This window comes from Melitaea cinxia, chromosome 10 (genome assembly GCF_905220565.1).
Source record: "Melitaea cinxia chromosome 10, ilMelCinx1.1, whole genome shotgun sequence".
NCBI lineage: Eukaryota > Metazoa > Arthropoda > Insecta > Lepidoptera > Nymphalidae > Melitaea > Melitaea cinxia.
Genome location: NC_059403.1, coordinates 10422084 through 10437317, shown reverse-complemented (window position 1 = coordinate 10437317; position 15234 = coordinate 10422084). Strand labels below are relative to the sequence as shown.

At 33.3% G+C, this 15234-nt stretch overlaps 1 protein-coding gene across 1 annotated transcript in view; it reads right to left on the bottom strand.

The window, feature by feature from the left end:
- Nucleotides 1–579: 579 nt before the first annotated feature.
- Nucleotides 580–15234, bottom strand: part of LOC123657270 (inactive rhomboid protein 1) — a 30135-nt gene continuing 15480 nt past the window's right edge. Inside the window, exons 4-11 of the mRNA XM_045592845.1 lie at nt 9434–9598; nt 5260–5473; nt 2846–3052; nt 2646–2666; nt 2312–2400; nt 1606–1861; nt 1207–1461; nt 580–1011 (exon numbers count right to left, since the gene is read on the bottom strand). Coding sequence (XP_045448801.1) covers nt 580–1011; nt 1207–1461; nt 1606–1861; nt 2312–2400; nt 2646–2666; nt 2846–3052; nt 5260–5473; nt 9434–9598 — 1639 coding nt within the window. The remainder of the gene's footprint in view (nt 1012–1206; nt 1462–1605; nt 1862–2311; nt 2401–2645; nt 2667–2845; nt 3053–5259; nt 5474–9433; nt 9599–15234) is intronic.

Genomic DNA, 15234 nt, shown 5'->3' with positions numbered 1-15234 from the left:
TTAACACAATTGACTCATGGATTCAACAATTTAATAATATCAAAATAATTAATCGCTTTTTTTAAATAAAGATTATAATAAATCAATTCTCGCTATTCACTGGCGAACGGCAAACAATATTGGAGAAAACTGATCGCTGCAGCAGTTTAAGCACCCCTGAGAAAATTGCAATTCACAACACTGCATGATCAACAATTGCGCTTGATCGTTTACGAGTCAAATTAAAGCCAACATCACTTGCGCTTATGTATTTGCAGCACATTAATGAAAATTTTTAGTGATGTTAACCATTGCCAGCAATTTTCACAGACTAATTGAAAAATAGAGTAACTAGTGACCAAAACACAACGAAATTAAATAAGGTTATTAAAACTGTAACTGTCGATTACGATGTATCGTCTCGAGAGAACACGTAAACGAACAATTGCGATTGTGGATCACTTGGTATTATAAATCGCATTCAACTGTCTCTAAAGCACTTTACGCTCGTGCGACGCGACGGCAGGTGGATGGCACGGGGTGCGCGAGCGGCGCGGGGCGGGGGGGCGGCGGCGGCGAGGGCGCCCGGGCCGCGCGCCGTCATACGCCGTCCAGCTGCCGCACGCGGACGTCTTGCGACGCGCACATGTCCGGCGCAAATGGCAGGCACGTAAAATACGCGCAAGCCGCACACTCGTACGCCGGTGCCGCGTAAAAAAGCGCTATCAATGCACACAGCATCGCCGCCGCCGACACTAAGCACACCCACACAAGAACTATCTTCCTGCGTCTCTCATAGGGGCCGAAAGTTATGAAAGGCAGCAGTGCGTATGAGAGTAGAAAACCAAATACGAAACCGAACACGTGGGCAAAATTGTCAATCCAGGGTAAGAGCCCCAAGAGAAAGAGAGCTATCGCAATTCCCACGAGCTTAAGTAGAGCGCGTCGAGGATGTTTTAGAAGGGGCCACGCGCCGATGACTTCAACTATTAAACACGCAAGTAGACCAAAATGTGAGCCCGCTGGACCAACCTGGAATGTGAAAAACTTAAGGTTATCTTCGCCTTGTACTTTAATTCTTAATTGTAACTACTAATAAACCAAATTCTATAAAAAAATTAAAATTTAGTTTTTCTCAAATAATTTACTGATGGTTCGCAATATATTATATAAGTTTGAAACTTTTTTTATTTTTTAAACGTTACAGTACTCAATATTAATAATTACCTCTGCTCTATACGGCTCGAATATAGCTGATGCCATATTACCAGCGACTCCACTACCCAAATAGATAACCGCTATTCTAACTGGACCTGCCATCTTCTCCAAGTCTCTCATAAAAAGCCACTGAAGTGCTAGCGTGGCAGCCAAATGTAATAAGCCAGCGTGCACAAAGAGTGACGTCCACGCTCTGTACAGCTGGTCAGGACGACGTCTCCGCATAAAAGGTAACATACCGCAGACATCATCCAAACAAGACACCTGAAAAGTTAAATTTAGATTACAATTATTAATCACAATCACAGATAATATTATTTCATTAAATGTACATCATTTTGTAAGAATTTATGATCAATCAAAAGAACTAGAACTACCTATATCAGATTATTAATTAAAATAACTTACTTGTGAACATAACGAAGCTTCTTCATGGAAGTAACCCTTAACAAAATCACAGTGTTCTCTCGTGGTAATGACACACTGTCCATGTACACCTATACAACAAGGATGCCCGATGACTTCGCATGCCATATGTTCTGCAGCGTGACCAGCCCGACCAGCAGCCGCTGAACCGTCTAAGACAGACTTGCGACAAATCGGCCATTTTGTTATATCATCTGGCCATTCGTGGGGAGCTATTGAGCGCGGCGCTTCACAAAACCTGAAAATTATGAAAACAGTTGCTAGAGATTTATAGGACAAGTAATAATTAAAACTAGTGATCGTCCAGTGGTCGAAATGCGACCATAATTAAAAAAAAATATTAAAAAAAAAGAAAATAAGATACTGTTTAAATTTTTTAAATTTGACTACAGACTGACAATCAACAAAAAAGTATAATATGCGTGTGTGTGTCACATACATAGTAGTGTGTGTGATTTTTTTTTTTTTTTAATAATTCAATATAAATTTATGCATAATTAAAAAAAATTATCATCCTACAATCTTTCTCTATTTAAACTATAATTGTACGAAATTTCATACTCCTCCGTCCGCGCAATTTTCGTAAAAAGGGGTACAAAGTTTTTGCTTCACTTATTAATATATAGAAGATTATATTTTAAGCTATTAGACATGTAAAGTAAAATAAAATTAAGTATAACATTCTTACTTTGGATCTAATCCACAAACTGAACCCGATATTCGTCCACCAGGTCCTGATTCACCTGACGACCACTTTTTCCATGTTGATATCGTATTCTGGAAAAATAAACCAAAATTATGTAAATCCAGGGAAAGGTACTAGAGTCGGCAACGCGTTTGCGATGCTTCATGTACTGCAGGCATCTATGAGGTACGGTACTACATCAGGTGGTCGGTTTGTTTGTTTGCCGGCCCAATTGTATAAAAAACAATTTTCGTTATATAATATATACCGCAGTTAAATAATTCATTGCTACTTAAAATAAGGTTAAATTAATAATAATAATAAGTTAAGGACTTACCTTTGATACTAATCCTCTAATCTGTGTGCGTGCAAGTATTAAACGTGAAGTTAATTAATTGTAAATAATATTCCACTTTTATATAAGAGCATTAGAAAACTCAAACCAAAGTTGTGGATTAGAATCGTGAATGTTGTTTTAAACATCCTTTAATAGCATTTTCACGGATTTTGAAACTGCCAGAAAATAAAGGTACTCACCGAACAATCGGCCTTGGAAGATTGCACGCATCCTGAGTCATCATTTCGTATGCAACACGCTGTATCTCGCTCTCGTCTTGCTGAAGCTGCTATTGCCCGCGCAATTCTCGCATCCCTTCGCATACATGGTGCGAATTTAGCTCCTAAATGTATAAGGTCTGCCGCTCTTGGCCCGAGCCAAAATGAAGCTGGTTCTTCCCATTCAACCTTAGGAAAAATAATTCAGTATTAAATATTCGTAGTAAAACCTGTTTATTGTGTACAAAAATAGTCTTTGTTCCGAATTTTAATGTTATAATTTCAGTTCAAGCATTTTATATAGATTATGATATACTATGTGCGTAAGGCTTAAAGCTAAACTTGTTAATTTTTACACCAGTACATTTGTATAAATTTTAGTCTACGTGAGTATAACAAAAAATCAAGGATGTTACTGTTATAAAAAAAAAATATTGAATTAATATAATGGTGAGGTCATTCATGTTTAAAAACGATATCTTTTGGTTAGCAACAAAAACCTTAGACAAAGAGTCGCATACAAAGCCTATGTGACCTAGATCCCACTCACTCGTTAATACTCTTACTTTGTCGTGTCGACCTTTCGCCTACCGCAGTAAAAGCTTTGTATTTGTTAATTGCTCATTATTATACGACACGAACAGTTTTTTTATTTCGACTACAAATTTTCACATGCAATATAGAAGCCGCTAAACTTGAAATAATGCGAATTTATTAGCCTTTTTTTTTAAATATCATATTTACGTGTATTTTAAATCACTGAATGCATCCTTTTATTTGATAGGACGCGGAGTGGTTCGTTACCATTATTGTCACTTCCAATATTAATTTTTCTTTTTGCGTAGTATTTATCTTTCGCAATGTACCTGTAAACGTACACAGTGACGCACGTACGGATTTTGCACTTTTTATGTACAATGTGTAGTGTAATTCAAAAATTAATCGAATATCGTTTCAAGATAAATCTTTTATTTATAAATATTATGAAATGTTTTAACAACTTTTCATCACAAAATTAACTGTTTATGACAGGAATTTCAAAGTTAATTTTCTCCGGCTTTCTAAAATAAAGTTCTTTGAAATATTAATTCAAACATGTTTCAAGTCATTTGAACATTTTTCAAGGAAACTGCTAGTTACAATGAAAGAATAAGCTAAATGAATTATTACATGAATCAGAAAGTATTCTCTTTTCAAGACCAGTCATCAGATTCTTATAATGAATATTGTTTCTAAAACGTCACAAATTTTCATTTTACTAATATAATTCGATTTGAAAATTTTAATTTCAAGTCGAGAAACATATGAGAGGTACCTCAACCGTTCCTAATTGTGTCCTCTGTAAGCGTTAGGAATTTTCGTCCTAACCATATGATGCGTGTATCAATGACCCAGTATTAAAAAATACAATAATCATTTTAAATCTCAATGAAACTTCAATATCGAAGAGCGATCACCCATTAAATTAATCACATTCGTAACAGATAAAATTTTATAAGAATTTTTTAAATATTTTTGATTACAATTAGCTAGCTGATAAGTCTTCTCCTCAACGCGCTATTTTCACTTTTAAGTTTAGTTTTTGTATCTATAAACGTACTGTATAAATATATGAAATCACAAATTTTCTAATTTCGTAATTATTGCAAAATTTTTATTCAATCAAAGAGGAAATTTTTTAAAAACAATTACTACGTTGCTACATGGAGATTATTTTCAAATTCCCTTTATTAACTAAGAAATGTGGAATGGAATTTCATCTGTTTACATGACCTTTGTAATATTAAATAAGACCTTATTTCTTGATTAATTTTTGTTATAATAAAATAAAAAACTTCCACGCAAAATACATGTGCTCACTAGGTTAAGTTATACAATGTCTGTCAATAACATTCAAGATTTTTATCAAACAATTATAACATCAAAACTATAACATCCGTCTAAAAATAACTTCAAGGAATGAAATTCAAGTTTGCCGTACTTATTCTGTTTAAATTAAACCTAGGATAATATTACGTTCTGGCTAAAAGCTTTACGTTGTTAACGTGCGCTATTTAAAACTATAACCAAGAAATAACTCCCAAATAGCGGTTTCATTTCTCTCTAGAGAACTATTATTTTTCTAACTTTTAGAAATTCAGACCTTTTTTTATCTCATTATCCTAAACGTGAAATTTAAATATGACAGCAACTATTAAGTCAGTATTTAGTTTTTTATTAATTGATATCTACATATATAGTTAGACAGGAACTTCGTGTTCCATAATTAAATTATTCTTTAAATAATTATGCAATCCTGACAACACTCTTAAATATTGATTCAGTTCTGTTTATAGGTATATTTTAAAACACAAAACTCAAAAATCCCCTTAAAAAGAGGTTTTTATGGTACTTACCTGTTGTAAACTAAGGCTCTTGACTAAAACTTGTCCTGAATGTGTGTGCCTTCCAAAGCCGACTGGTCCAAATCCGTAGCACAAGAGTGAAAGGAGCAACACGAGTGTCTGTACCGTGCTCACCCACCACGTGAAATATGGCCTGTAGTCTGTTAGTTCATCTAACTGCTGGGCAACTTCTTCTTGACGCGTCACAGATTTGCGAAGAGATCGACTATAAAGAAATCAAATCTTGTTACATGTTACATTAGAATGTACTGAAAAATTAACCCTATTATTTTCTAATGTTTACGCGAATATCACTTATTATAATGAAACATCTTTTTTTAAAAATGGATATTAGTATTTGTACAAATATTCCTTTACGCTTTGGATGTCTGTATTTGTGGGTCTCCCCACCGTGCCTCGGAGAGCACGTTGAGCCATCGGTCCCGATTATTATCACAAACACGTGGTAGCGATCGTTACTCATAGTAGAAACATATTCGCCAACCCGCAGTGGAGCAGTGTGGTGAATTAAGCTCCAATCGTTCTCCCACGTGGAGAAAGAGGCCTATGTCTAAAAGTGGGATGTTACAGCTTGAATGCCTACTTGACTATTTTTTTGTCGACCTACGTTGTATTATATTTCATATATTTTTACTGGGTACAAATGGTCATAACCAATGTACTTAATATTAATCCCCTTCTACCTAAAGTCGGGCAAATGCGTGGGTATTAAGCCATTAAATTTTCAACCATTAAATAAAAGAAAAAATTCAAGCAATATCACTTACACAAAAAAAGGAAAATATTGCAAAAAAAACATTAATAATACCCAATGTCATGTCCACGAGGTATTAATTTAAAAATCCATTACATAAAGTTAAAATCGGAGTTTCTGGTAAGTAGGGAAATATATTGAGGCCGCGGGTGAATTATGACAGGCTCCAACGAATCGTTTCTATGTAAGTTAATTATACGATTTCCCTTTAAATAAATCAAATGGTATGTGTTTTGTTACCGTTATGTATAATTAATGATATATATACAGATTTTATATTAAAACTCTAGATATTGCTTAAATAATTTAAAATACGAATCATTGTATAGTAAGAACTTATGAGTGCTTTTTTATTTTGCACTTATCTAGTCCTTAATAACATAATTGTGAACTTGGCTTAAAAATGTATATCTTAATTAAGAATGAGAGAGATTGTATAATATATTTTTGCATTAAGAATAACTGTGACATCTACGTGTACACACAATCAAGTTTATAAGTTTTAAGAAAAAATACATATTATATTTAACACACAAATAACAAAATATTTAACAAAAATTACAATTAGTTAACAGAACGAGTTTCTGGTTTTTCGAATCAAATATCTTTATTAAAACATTGCCAGTCATAAAGGATATTGTTTTCATTTCGCCTCCAACTCACTTACCCATCCGCAACAAAGCTATTAAGCTTCACGTTGTTTAAGTTTGAAACTTTTCATTATTTATAAAACTCACAAACAACTGAAACTTGTCTGTGTTCAAAGAATACGTAATATCTTTCATGCGGTTAAAGAAAAGTAAGTTATGAAATTAAAAGCATATTTTCATTTTCTTCTTCTTTAACGTACCTACCGTTAACTATTGCTATGAGAAGTTAACAAGTCTGATTTAGTAAATGTGTGATAGATGAAATTGTTATAATCCCCAATTATGTCACAGGTTTCGGGACACCATACCTACCTATTTTATTCATATTTATTTTTTTATTTCATAAAAAAACGATTTTTTTTTTTCGAAAATTCATTAGACAAATCGATAAATAAACAGTTGTTTTATTAAAATCATTCTTCGATTATTTTTAAGATCTTATCTTTTAATAATTGACAATTCGAATCGGTAAACAGATTTCCATCACAAATAATGTATTTAAATTGTAGTGAAATAAATGTAAAAAGAGTTGAACCCGGATATTCGTGTTATTAGGGAATAGCTATAGAAAAGTTTTATAATCAATGCTAGTATGAATAAATTAACAGCTATCTATAATACTAACACACTGCATAAAATCAGATGCACTATGCACTAATCACAATGCACTAAATCAGAACTGAAATGGATCACAATGCACTAAATCAGAACTGAAAATCATCATTTTCAACGTTCAATTGTACGTAAAAATATTCAACGCAAATCACAATAAAATTAAATGTATTTCCAATTTTTACGTTTTATATTATTAAAGTAAAAACAGTATGTAAAATATTAACACACAAATGTTATACAAGCACCAGGTGAGCTTTATAGACGGCTAAGCTCTTTGCGGAGCTCTTTAATAATTATGACGCGGATCGATAGCTCAACGAGGCTCCATCCAACGAGTAATCCTGAAAATGATTCGCCCATAACCGCAGACAGCATTCTTTTTTCTATAAAAGGTAGTTTTCAGATGAACAATGAACTCCAGTTTTTATTTGCAGAGACTTTTTCAACAACACTAACTGAACGGATGGATATGAAGTAAAGGATAAAAATAAAATTGGTGGTTTTACCAAAAACACATGTACTGAGGTAGGGCACAGCAGGAATTTCCTGCTCAAAATATGGAGCAGCCCGACAGGGGTACTACCTCGACCTTACAGAAGATCACAGCTAAATAATACTCTTTTCAAGCAGTATTGTGTTCCTGTTGGTGAGTAAGGTGACCAGAGCTCCTGGGGGGATTGGGGATTGGGACGGCAACGCGCTTGCGACGCTTCTGGTGTTGCGGGCGTCTATAAGCTATGGTAATCTCTTACCATCAGGGGAGCCGTACGCTTGTTTGTCGACTGAAAGTTGAAACTTTCCAAATAATCCCTGTCATATAAATTATAAGCACTTTCAAGTGACTTTTTTAAGCAAATAAGGAATACGTAAAATTCGGATGTCAAATTATTGTATTGTTATATAAAATACTGCTGCTGCTGCTTTTGGGTCTAAAAAGTGTTGGAGAACGTAATTTTGTTCTACATAATTTACGCACTTTTCTAAATAACTATATTTCTATCATTGAACAAACTATTTAATACATTTCATCACTTCTTAGAAAATTTTAATTTCAATAGTGTGAAATTATTTTAACGTGACACATAAAGTTAACTTTGAAAATTATAACAGTAGCACTTAGTGATATGGATCTCACTAAGTTGCACTTGATTCACGTAACAGTTACTTAATCGCTTACCAAGTAAAACTCCCGATAATGCTCTACATACTCTTATTATAAATTGTGACAAGAAAAACAATATTGTTAATTATATTTATTTATTTCTATTAAAATTATTTTGCAATGTAATCAACATCAATCAAATTAAACATGCTTGGTTTTAATATAATAACTTTTTATTGAAAATGTAGTATATAGGTATATTGGAGGTTTCTTACGTAAAATGTATTTGTTAGCAAGATAATTAACGATAAATACTTTTTCAAAACTGCCTGATTCATTTTCAATAAGGTCCAAACGAAACAGTTCGACTACGTGAATTTTTTTTTTTTTTTTTGAAAATATAAAATGTTTATAAACTGCTTGTATATGAAGATTTTGTTCAAATCACACAAGCTACCAAATTATAGTGCTGTTGAACTCGTACTATTTAAAAACATTTCAGTATTAAAAATATCTGTGTCATATATTTGAAAGGTAAAACTGTTGCGATTCATAGCATGGCTGCAAACATAAGGTTGTATTTTTAAATATTTCATAACATGATGATTTTATGTGTATACGGAAAAACATACATATATTTATGTGTGAATATAGTCGTATGTGTGTATGTTACGCAAATGAAATGATTTTAAAATTTTATATGAGTATAGACTGAAATTCAACCAGCGACTGAGTAGTTGATAGTAATTATGTAGGAGGTAGGGGTGCGGCAGGAAATATTCTGCTCAAAATCTGGAGCAGCCCGCCTAGGCAAGTACCTCAACCTTACAGAAGGTCACAGCTAAATAATACTGTTTTCAAACAGTGTTGTTTCTGTGCTGAGTAAGGTAACCATAGCTCTTGGGGGAGGGGATTGGGGTCGGGTCGGCAACGCGCTTCTGGTGTTCTCGTATAAGCTACGGTAATTGGTTACCATTAGGTAGACCGTACGCTTGTTTGCCGACCTAATTATATTAAAAAGTATAAGTATATCAAGGAACATACCGGAAAAATCTACCAACGACGCCCATTCCGAACTGCCTTCGATTTGAATTGTCTGCCAAAGGTTCGAGCATCGGTGTGTGGATGCGGACGCCACCCGCACCCCACTGAACGGTCCTCTCCGGCCTCCTGTACTCGACACTTGAAGACCGGATTGGAGAGCGGGCACTGAAAGTTTTACAATAGTGTTAGATCATACTAGCTTAATTTTACTGTTATGCCCACAAATTTCGAAATCTGTTTGGATTTCTTGATAAATTTAACTTATCTAGTTTCTAATTACTTATTTCAAAAATAATTCAATACACAATAATAAACATTTTTTAATACCCGATATCTGTTGCTAAAAAAATAATTTTTAAAGCCGACTTATATGGGACAGCAATAGAAGTCAAAATAATTATTACTACAATTGTAGTATGTCACTATGTTTGTCTGTAAGTATTTTAATGTTTCACCCAGTCTGTTGAACAAAATTAGATGTAGCTTCACATTTGTGACTCTGAAGTTCTTATTATATAAATAATAGTAGTGAAATCGTGACAAACATCGTTGGACACGCTATTTTTTCCCTATTATTTTATTTGTATTTAATATCGACTACCGTTATTTTGTTAGAACAAAATTCAAATCAAACTTATAATATAATTATAATCATAACCTACTCATACCAAATTCATAGTATACTTAATAAGTTAAAAGTGTCTCTGCTGGCTCCGACGCGCGCACAGTGGAACATTGTAGAACAAACGCATATCAAAAATGATTTTGTTGTACTGACAACAATAAAATCATATGCAAAAAATACGTAGGAGCTAGATAAAAATATTCTACATCTTCTCAAAGCGAACTAACTTATTTCAGATTTTGAAGCAATAATGAAGTGTAAATAGAGATACTAGCCATCAGAAATCAGAATATATAAAAACTATATCAAACTGTAATAACAAACAGATGAAATGCAATTTTTTATACCACGGGCCTCATGTTGGATCTTAACGAGTAAACTTCAAATGTTATTTTATCTGTGTAACGCTTCCAACGTCTACTGAGTTTAATAATCACTAATACGTTTGATAGATGGACTAGTATACGCATTCACCCTGTAACATCCCACTTCTGGCCATAGGCCTCCTTTTTCACGTAGAAGACGGATTGGAGCTTAACCCACCACGCTGCTCTACTTAGGATTGGCCGATATATTTCCTATTATGATTAACAATCGCTATCAAGTATTTATGATAACAATCGGGACCGACGGCTTAACGTGGTACGATGGGGAGACCCACAAGGACTAAGTACCAGACCGGAAATAAATATTTGTACAAATCAAATATCAATCCCAAGCGGGATTCAAACACGCAAACCGTTAGTGTTTTAGGAGACTACTAGCACAACTACACCACAGCGGTTGTCGGGCTAGTTTAATATAAAAAATATTTATGCAGAGCTATTTGTAGAAAATTTTGATACATGTATGTTATTTCTAAAATATAAACTTGAATGTAATAGATACCTTTCATTTTGTAGTATTAAAATGGACAGTGAAACCCTTTGAGTTCGGTATTCATTTCAAAGCATAAAATTTTAAAATAACTACATTTAAGATGCATTATAGCAATATAAAATAAAACTACTATAGATATTTAAATAATATTATTCATCACGATTTTTATACAAAACGATTTAATAACATTTTAATATAATATTCAGTGTTTCAGAGTTCGCTTTTATTTCACAACACCGAGCATTTAAAGAGATTATTTCCCCCGGGATTCTATAATAAATTCATAACAAAAGGTTTTGTTAATACATCAACTTTATCATGATCTACAATTTACGTAATACGATTTTGTAAAATTAATCTTTTGAATTTTTTTTTTTCAATCATAAATATTTATTAGAAGCTGAATAATTTATAGCTGTAATGAAAGTGTAATATACTCGTAAATATTATGAAGGTATTATGATTTGAATATTAAAGTTGTTTTTGTCAACTTAAATTACAATTTACTTATGTTGATGGTTTACTTATACGAAGAATTTTACATACATTTTATTTAAAAAAAAAACTAATTTTAGACTCGAATATTTAAACTTAATATGTTAAACGTACAAACAAACATTGACGAAAACTAGTTTTTGAGGGTATTCATATTTTATAATGTTAGTTTGTCCAATGATTTAATCTTCTATTCGAAGACCCTCGTCATAGAGATTTGGGTAAACTGATATATCTGTCAGATGTGATACGTCTTTATAAAGATTTTAATGAAAATAAACACCACGGCTTAGACTTGATATTTTTATTTAAAATTTTAAAATATTAAATATTGGATTTATAAAGATACCGTCACTAACATATTTAATGCATTGACATTTAAAAATAAAAAGTAAAAATGTTTGCTAATCACATCGAATTTAAAAAAATATTGCATGTATACGTAAACTTATTATGAAGTAGATAAATTTAATTTTTAAAAGAATGCATTAATAGAATTTTGAATTTAGTGAAGAAAGCATGACAAGTACTATGATGAGATAAATAAGTTAATACATCTTCCTCTTTTAAAAATAGAACTCCTTAGGTCTTTCACCTCACCTAAAACCGACACGTGATTTCATAAATTAACCGTCAGCAACCATATTCTTCAATCGATAAACTGTTTTATATTCCGTTAGGAGATTTAACGTTCGCTTGATTAAATTCATATCATAAGAGTGTGTAATCATAAGTTGAACTTAATTAATCTGTCAAATTAGCGCAGTATGATGTAATAATACGAAGCGGGCTCGAGTGTCGAGCGCGCTTATTAACTAAAACTTCGTTTCAGATTTGCCACGGCTAAAGTGAATTTAGTTAACTAAACGTAAGAGCAGCGTGTGCTTTTAATCAAACTTTATTAAATAATACTACATACTAATTAAAAATTGTCTAGAGGATATCTTATATAATGGAATATTTTTAATACTTCACTAAAATTTGGAGCGGCCCGACTGAGAAGAAACCTTAACTTTGCACCATAGCTAAGTAATATTGCTCTCAAACAGTACAGTATTTTCTTTTGTGAGTACAGTAGCCAGAGTTCCTATAAAGCGTCGGAGGTAGCTAGGTAACGTGCTTACAATGCTCCTAATATTCCAGGTCTCTACAGGCTAAGATATCCGTTTACCCCTAAGACCCTTTAGCGCAATGCTTACAGAAACTAGGTGTTGCACTAACATCGCATGCTTAATCCCCTCAGATGACAATAAAATTTGACTATAATAGATATTGATTTCAAAGGGGAATATTTTATTTGTCAAGATCTCACTGTTTGTGTAACGTTTGAGTTTCTGGACCTATAACACATTTTCTAACACGTTTTAATTCTACTGGGGACGGTTGAATAGGAAGCTATTATTTTTATAGGACAAAAGACTTTTACTATACTGAGAGTCATTTTATATGTATATTATTATTTAACAGCCTCTCTAGTGTAGTGATACGTGCGCCGTGTGCCTAAACACTGTCGGTTTGCGGGTTTGATTCGTGATCTAGGTGGATATTTGTACCAATATTTATTTCCGCATTGAATATCTGTCCTTATGAGTCTCATCACCGTGCTGCGGAGAGCACGTTAAACTGTCAATCCCGGTTGTTATCTTGTACACCTGATAGCGATCGTTACTATTGATAGTAAGCAATATATCTGCCATCCAGCAGTGGAGCAGCGTGATGGATTATGCTCCGATCCTAATCCTAAATGGAGAAAGAGGTTTATACCCAGCAGTGGGAGTGGGTGGGCTGAATCGAACAAGAAACAATTACGAGCATAATTGTGGCATAGATATTTAACTCTTTATAATGATATAATATTTACTATTTTTAATTCTACATAACAGAAATCACTTTGAGCAGAATCGTTACAAAAAAAATATCTTAATAGTAACTGATGTTCCCTACAAATTTCTTTACAAAGAATAAATTACGGGTAAAAATTCTCTTGGGTCATTTGTTACCTTAACGCTAATCCCATCCAATAAACCTATCCACTTTTCGTTAGTTCGTCTACGACAAGGGACCCAGCAATAAATTTATCTAAGTTGTCATAGCAATAAAACCAAAAATATTAGATGTACTCGTATATTCGGCTGAACTATAGCGTTTACACCTGATTTTTTATCAAAACAAATAGTATTCAGAAACGAATAAAGATATCAGAGCTTTCTTATTTATATTAATTATAGTTTTAATTTTAATTATCATTTATACATGTGTATAATTTTAATTTTTAAGACACAGAGTGTTAAACGAAGTTCATTATTATCACGATTTGTATTTTACAACAGTTAAGTTACAAGATAACACGTTACTACGATTTCAGTACATAATATTTCACTGTAAGCAATGATAAATCAAAGTGCACAATTCAAACCTTTGACGCTTAGAAGCTTACTCAAACCAATTTTTTTGTCAAAACCTTTCAAATAAAATTTCATAATATGTTTTCAATAATTTATTATTATTAATAATTTTAAGGTTCCATAGAAATTTTTCTTTCAGTTTTTCCATCCATATAGAATAAAATTTTAGAAACCTTACTTTATTAGTTAGCAGAAATATGAGAGATAAACGTCGAAAACTAATTCCCGTTTAAAAAAAGAAATTCGTCCTACGTATAATAAATTCTATTTAGGCCCTATTTTTTAAGAAACCGTTATGATGCTCTATTTATCATTTGATTAATGTTCATAAGCCAGTTGTAGAGTACATTGGTAAGCAAGTAAACAGCCAGTCAACAACAATCATAGCCTAGATACGTAATTAGTCCTATTTTAAAACAGATTTAATAATGAAGTTTAAAAACGATCCACAACTATATAACTTCTTAACACACTCAAGATTTATTTCCTCATTAATAAATGTCGTGTATTTATAAGAAGCGCGGGTTTTTTTTTTTTTTTTTGATGAGTGAAATCCATAAAACCAAATATGAAATTTTTATCTAACTTTAATTGTTGAAAGTTGAAATGTGTTAATAAGTTACTTTTATTGAAATGAAATACAGCCTAAAATCATCATCATCATCATCATCATCATTTCAGCCCATTGCAGTCCACTGCTGGACATAGAGCTCCACAAGTTTGCACCAAAAATGGCGCGAACTCATGTGTGTTGCCCATAGTCACCACGCTGGGCATGTGTGTTGCCCATAGTCACCACGCTGGGCATGGGTGTTGCCCATAGTCACCACGCTGGGTAGGCGGGTTGGTCACCGCAGCCTAAAATACTGAGAAGTTACTATTAATATTTGAAGCTGTTCGAGGAGTTATTTTCAGAGCTGGATTAGAGATCCGTAAATAATAATCTGTCGAGATCTGGGCTGTCCTGGACTCTCTGCAGAGATGTCATGTCGACTGGCGATATATCGAGGTACTGAAATGTATGTACGACGCGGCGACGATGACCGTTAATGTCCAAGACCAGAGAACAAGACCTATTTCCCTCCGGCGTGGGGTAAGACAGAGAGATGTAATATCACCGAAACTGTTTACCACTGCGCTAGATGATCTGTTTAAGACCTTGGATTGGGGAGAACGAGGCATCAACGTCAACGGTGAATTATCGGTGTCGGTGACCTTGGACAAAACGAAAGTTATGTTCTTCTTCTTCTTCTTAAAATGGCTTAGTGACAAATGAGCACAGATGATTTCGCCAATGTCACGTAGACCGAAAGTTATGTTTAACAAACAAGTCATACCGAGACCGGTATCGGTCGATGGTACTCTTCTCGAAGTTGTTCAGGATTATATTTAGCTAG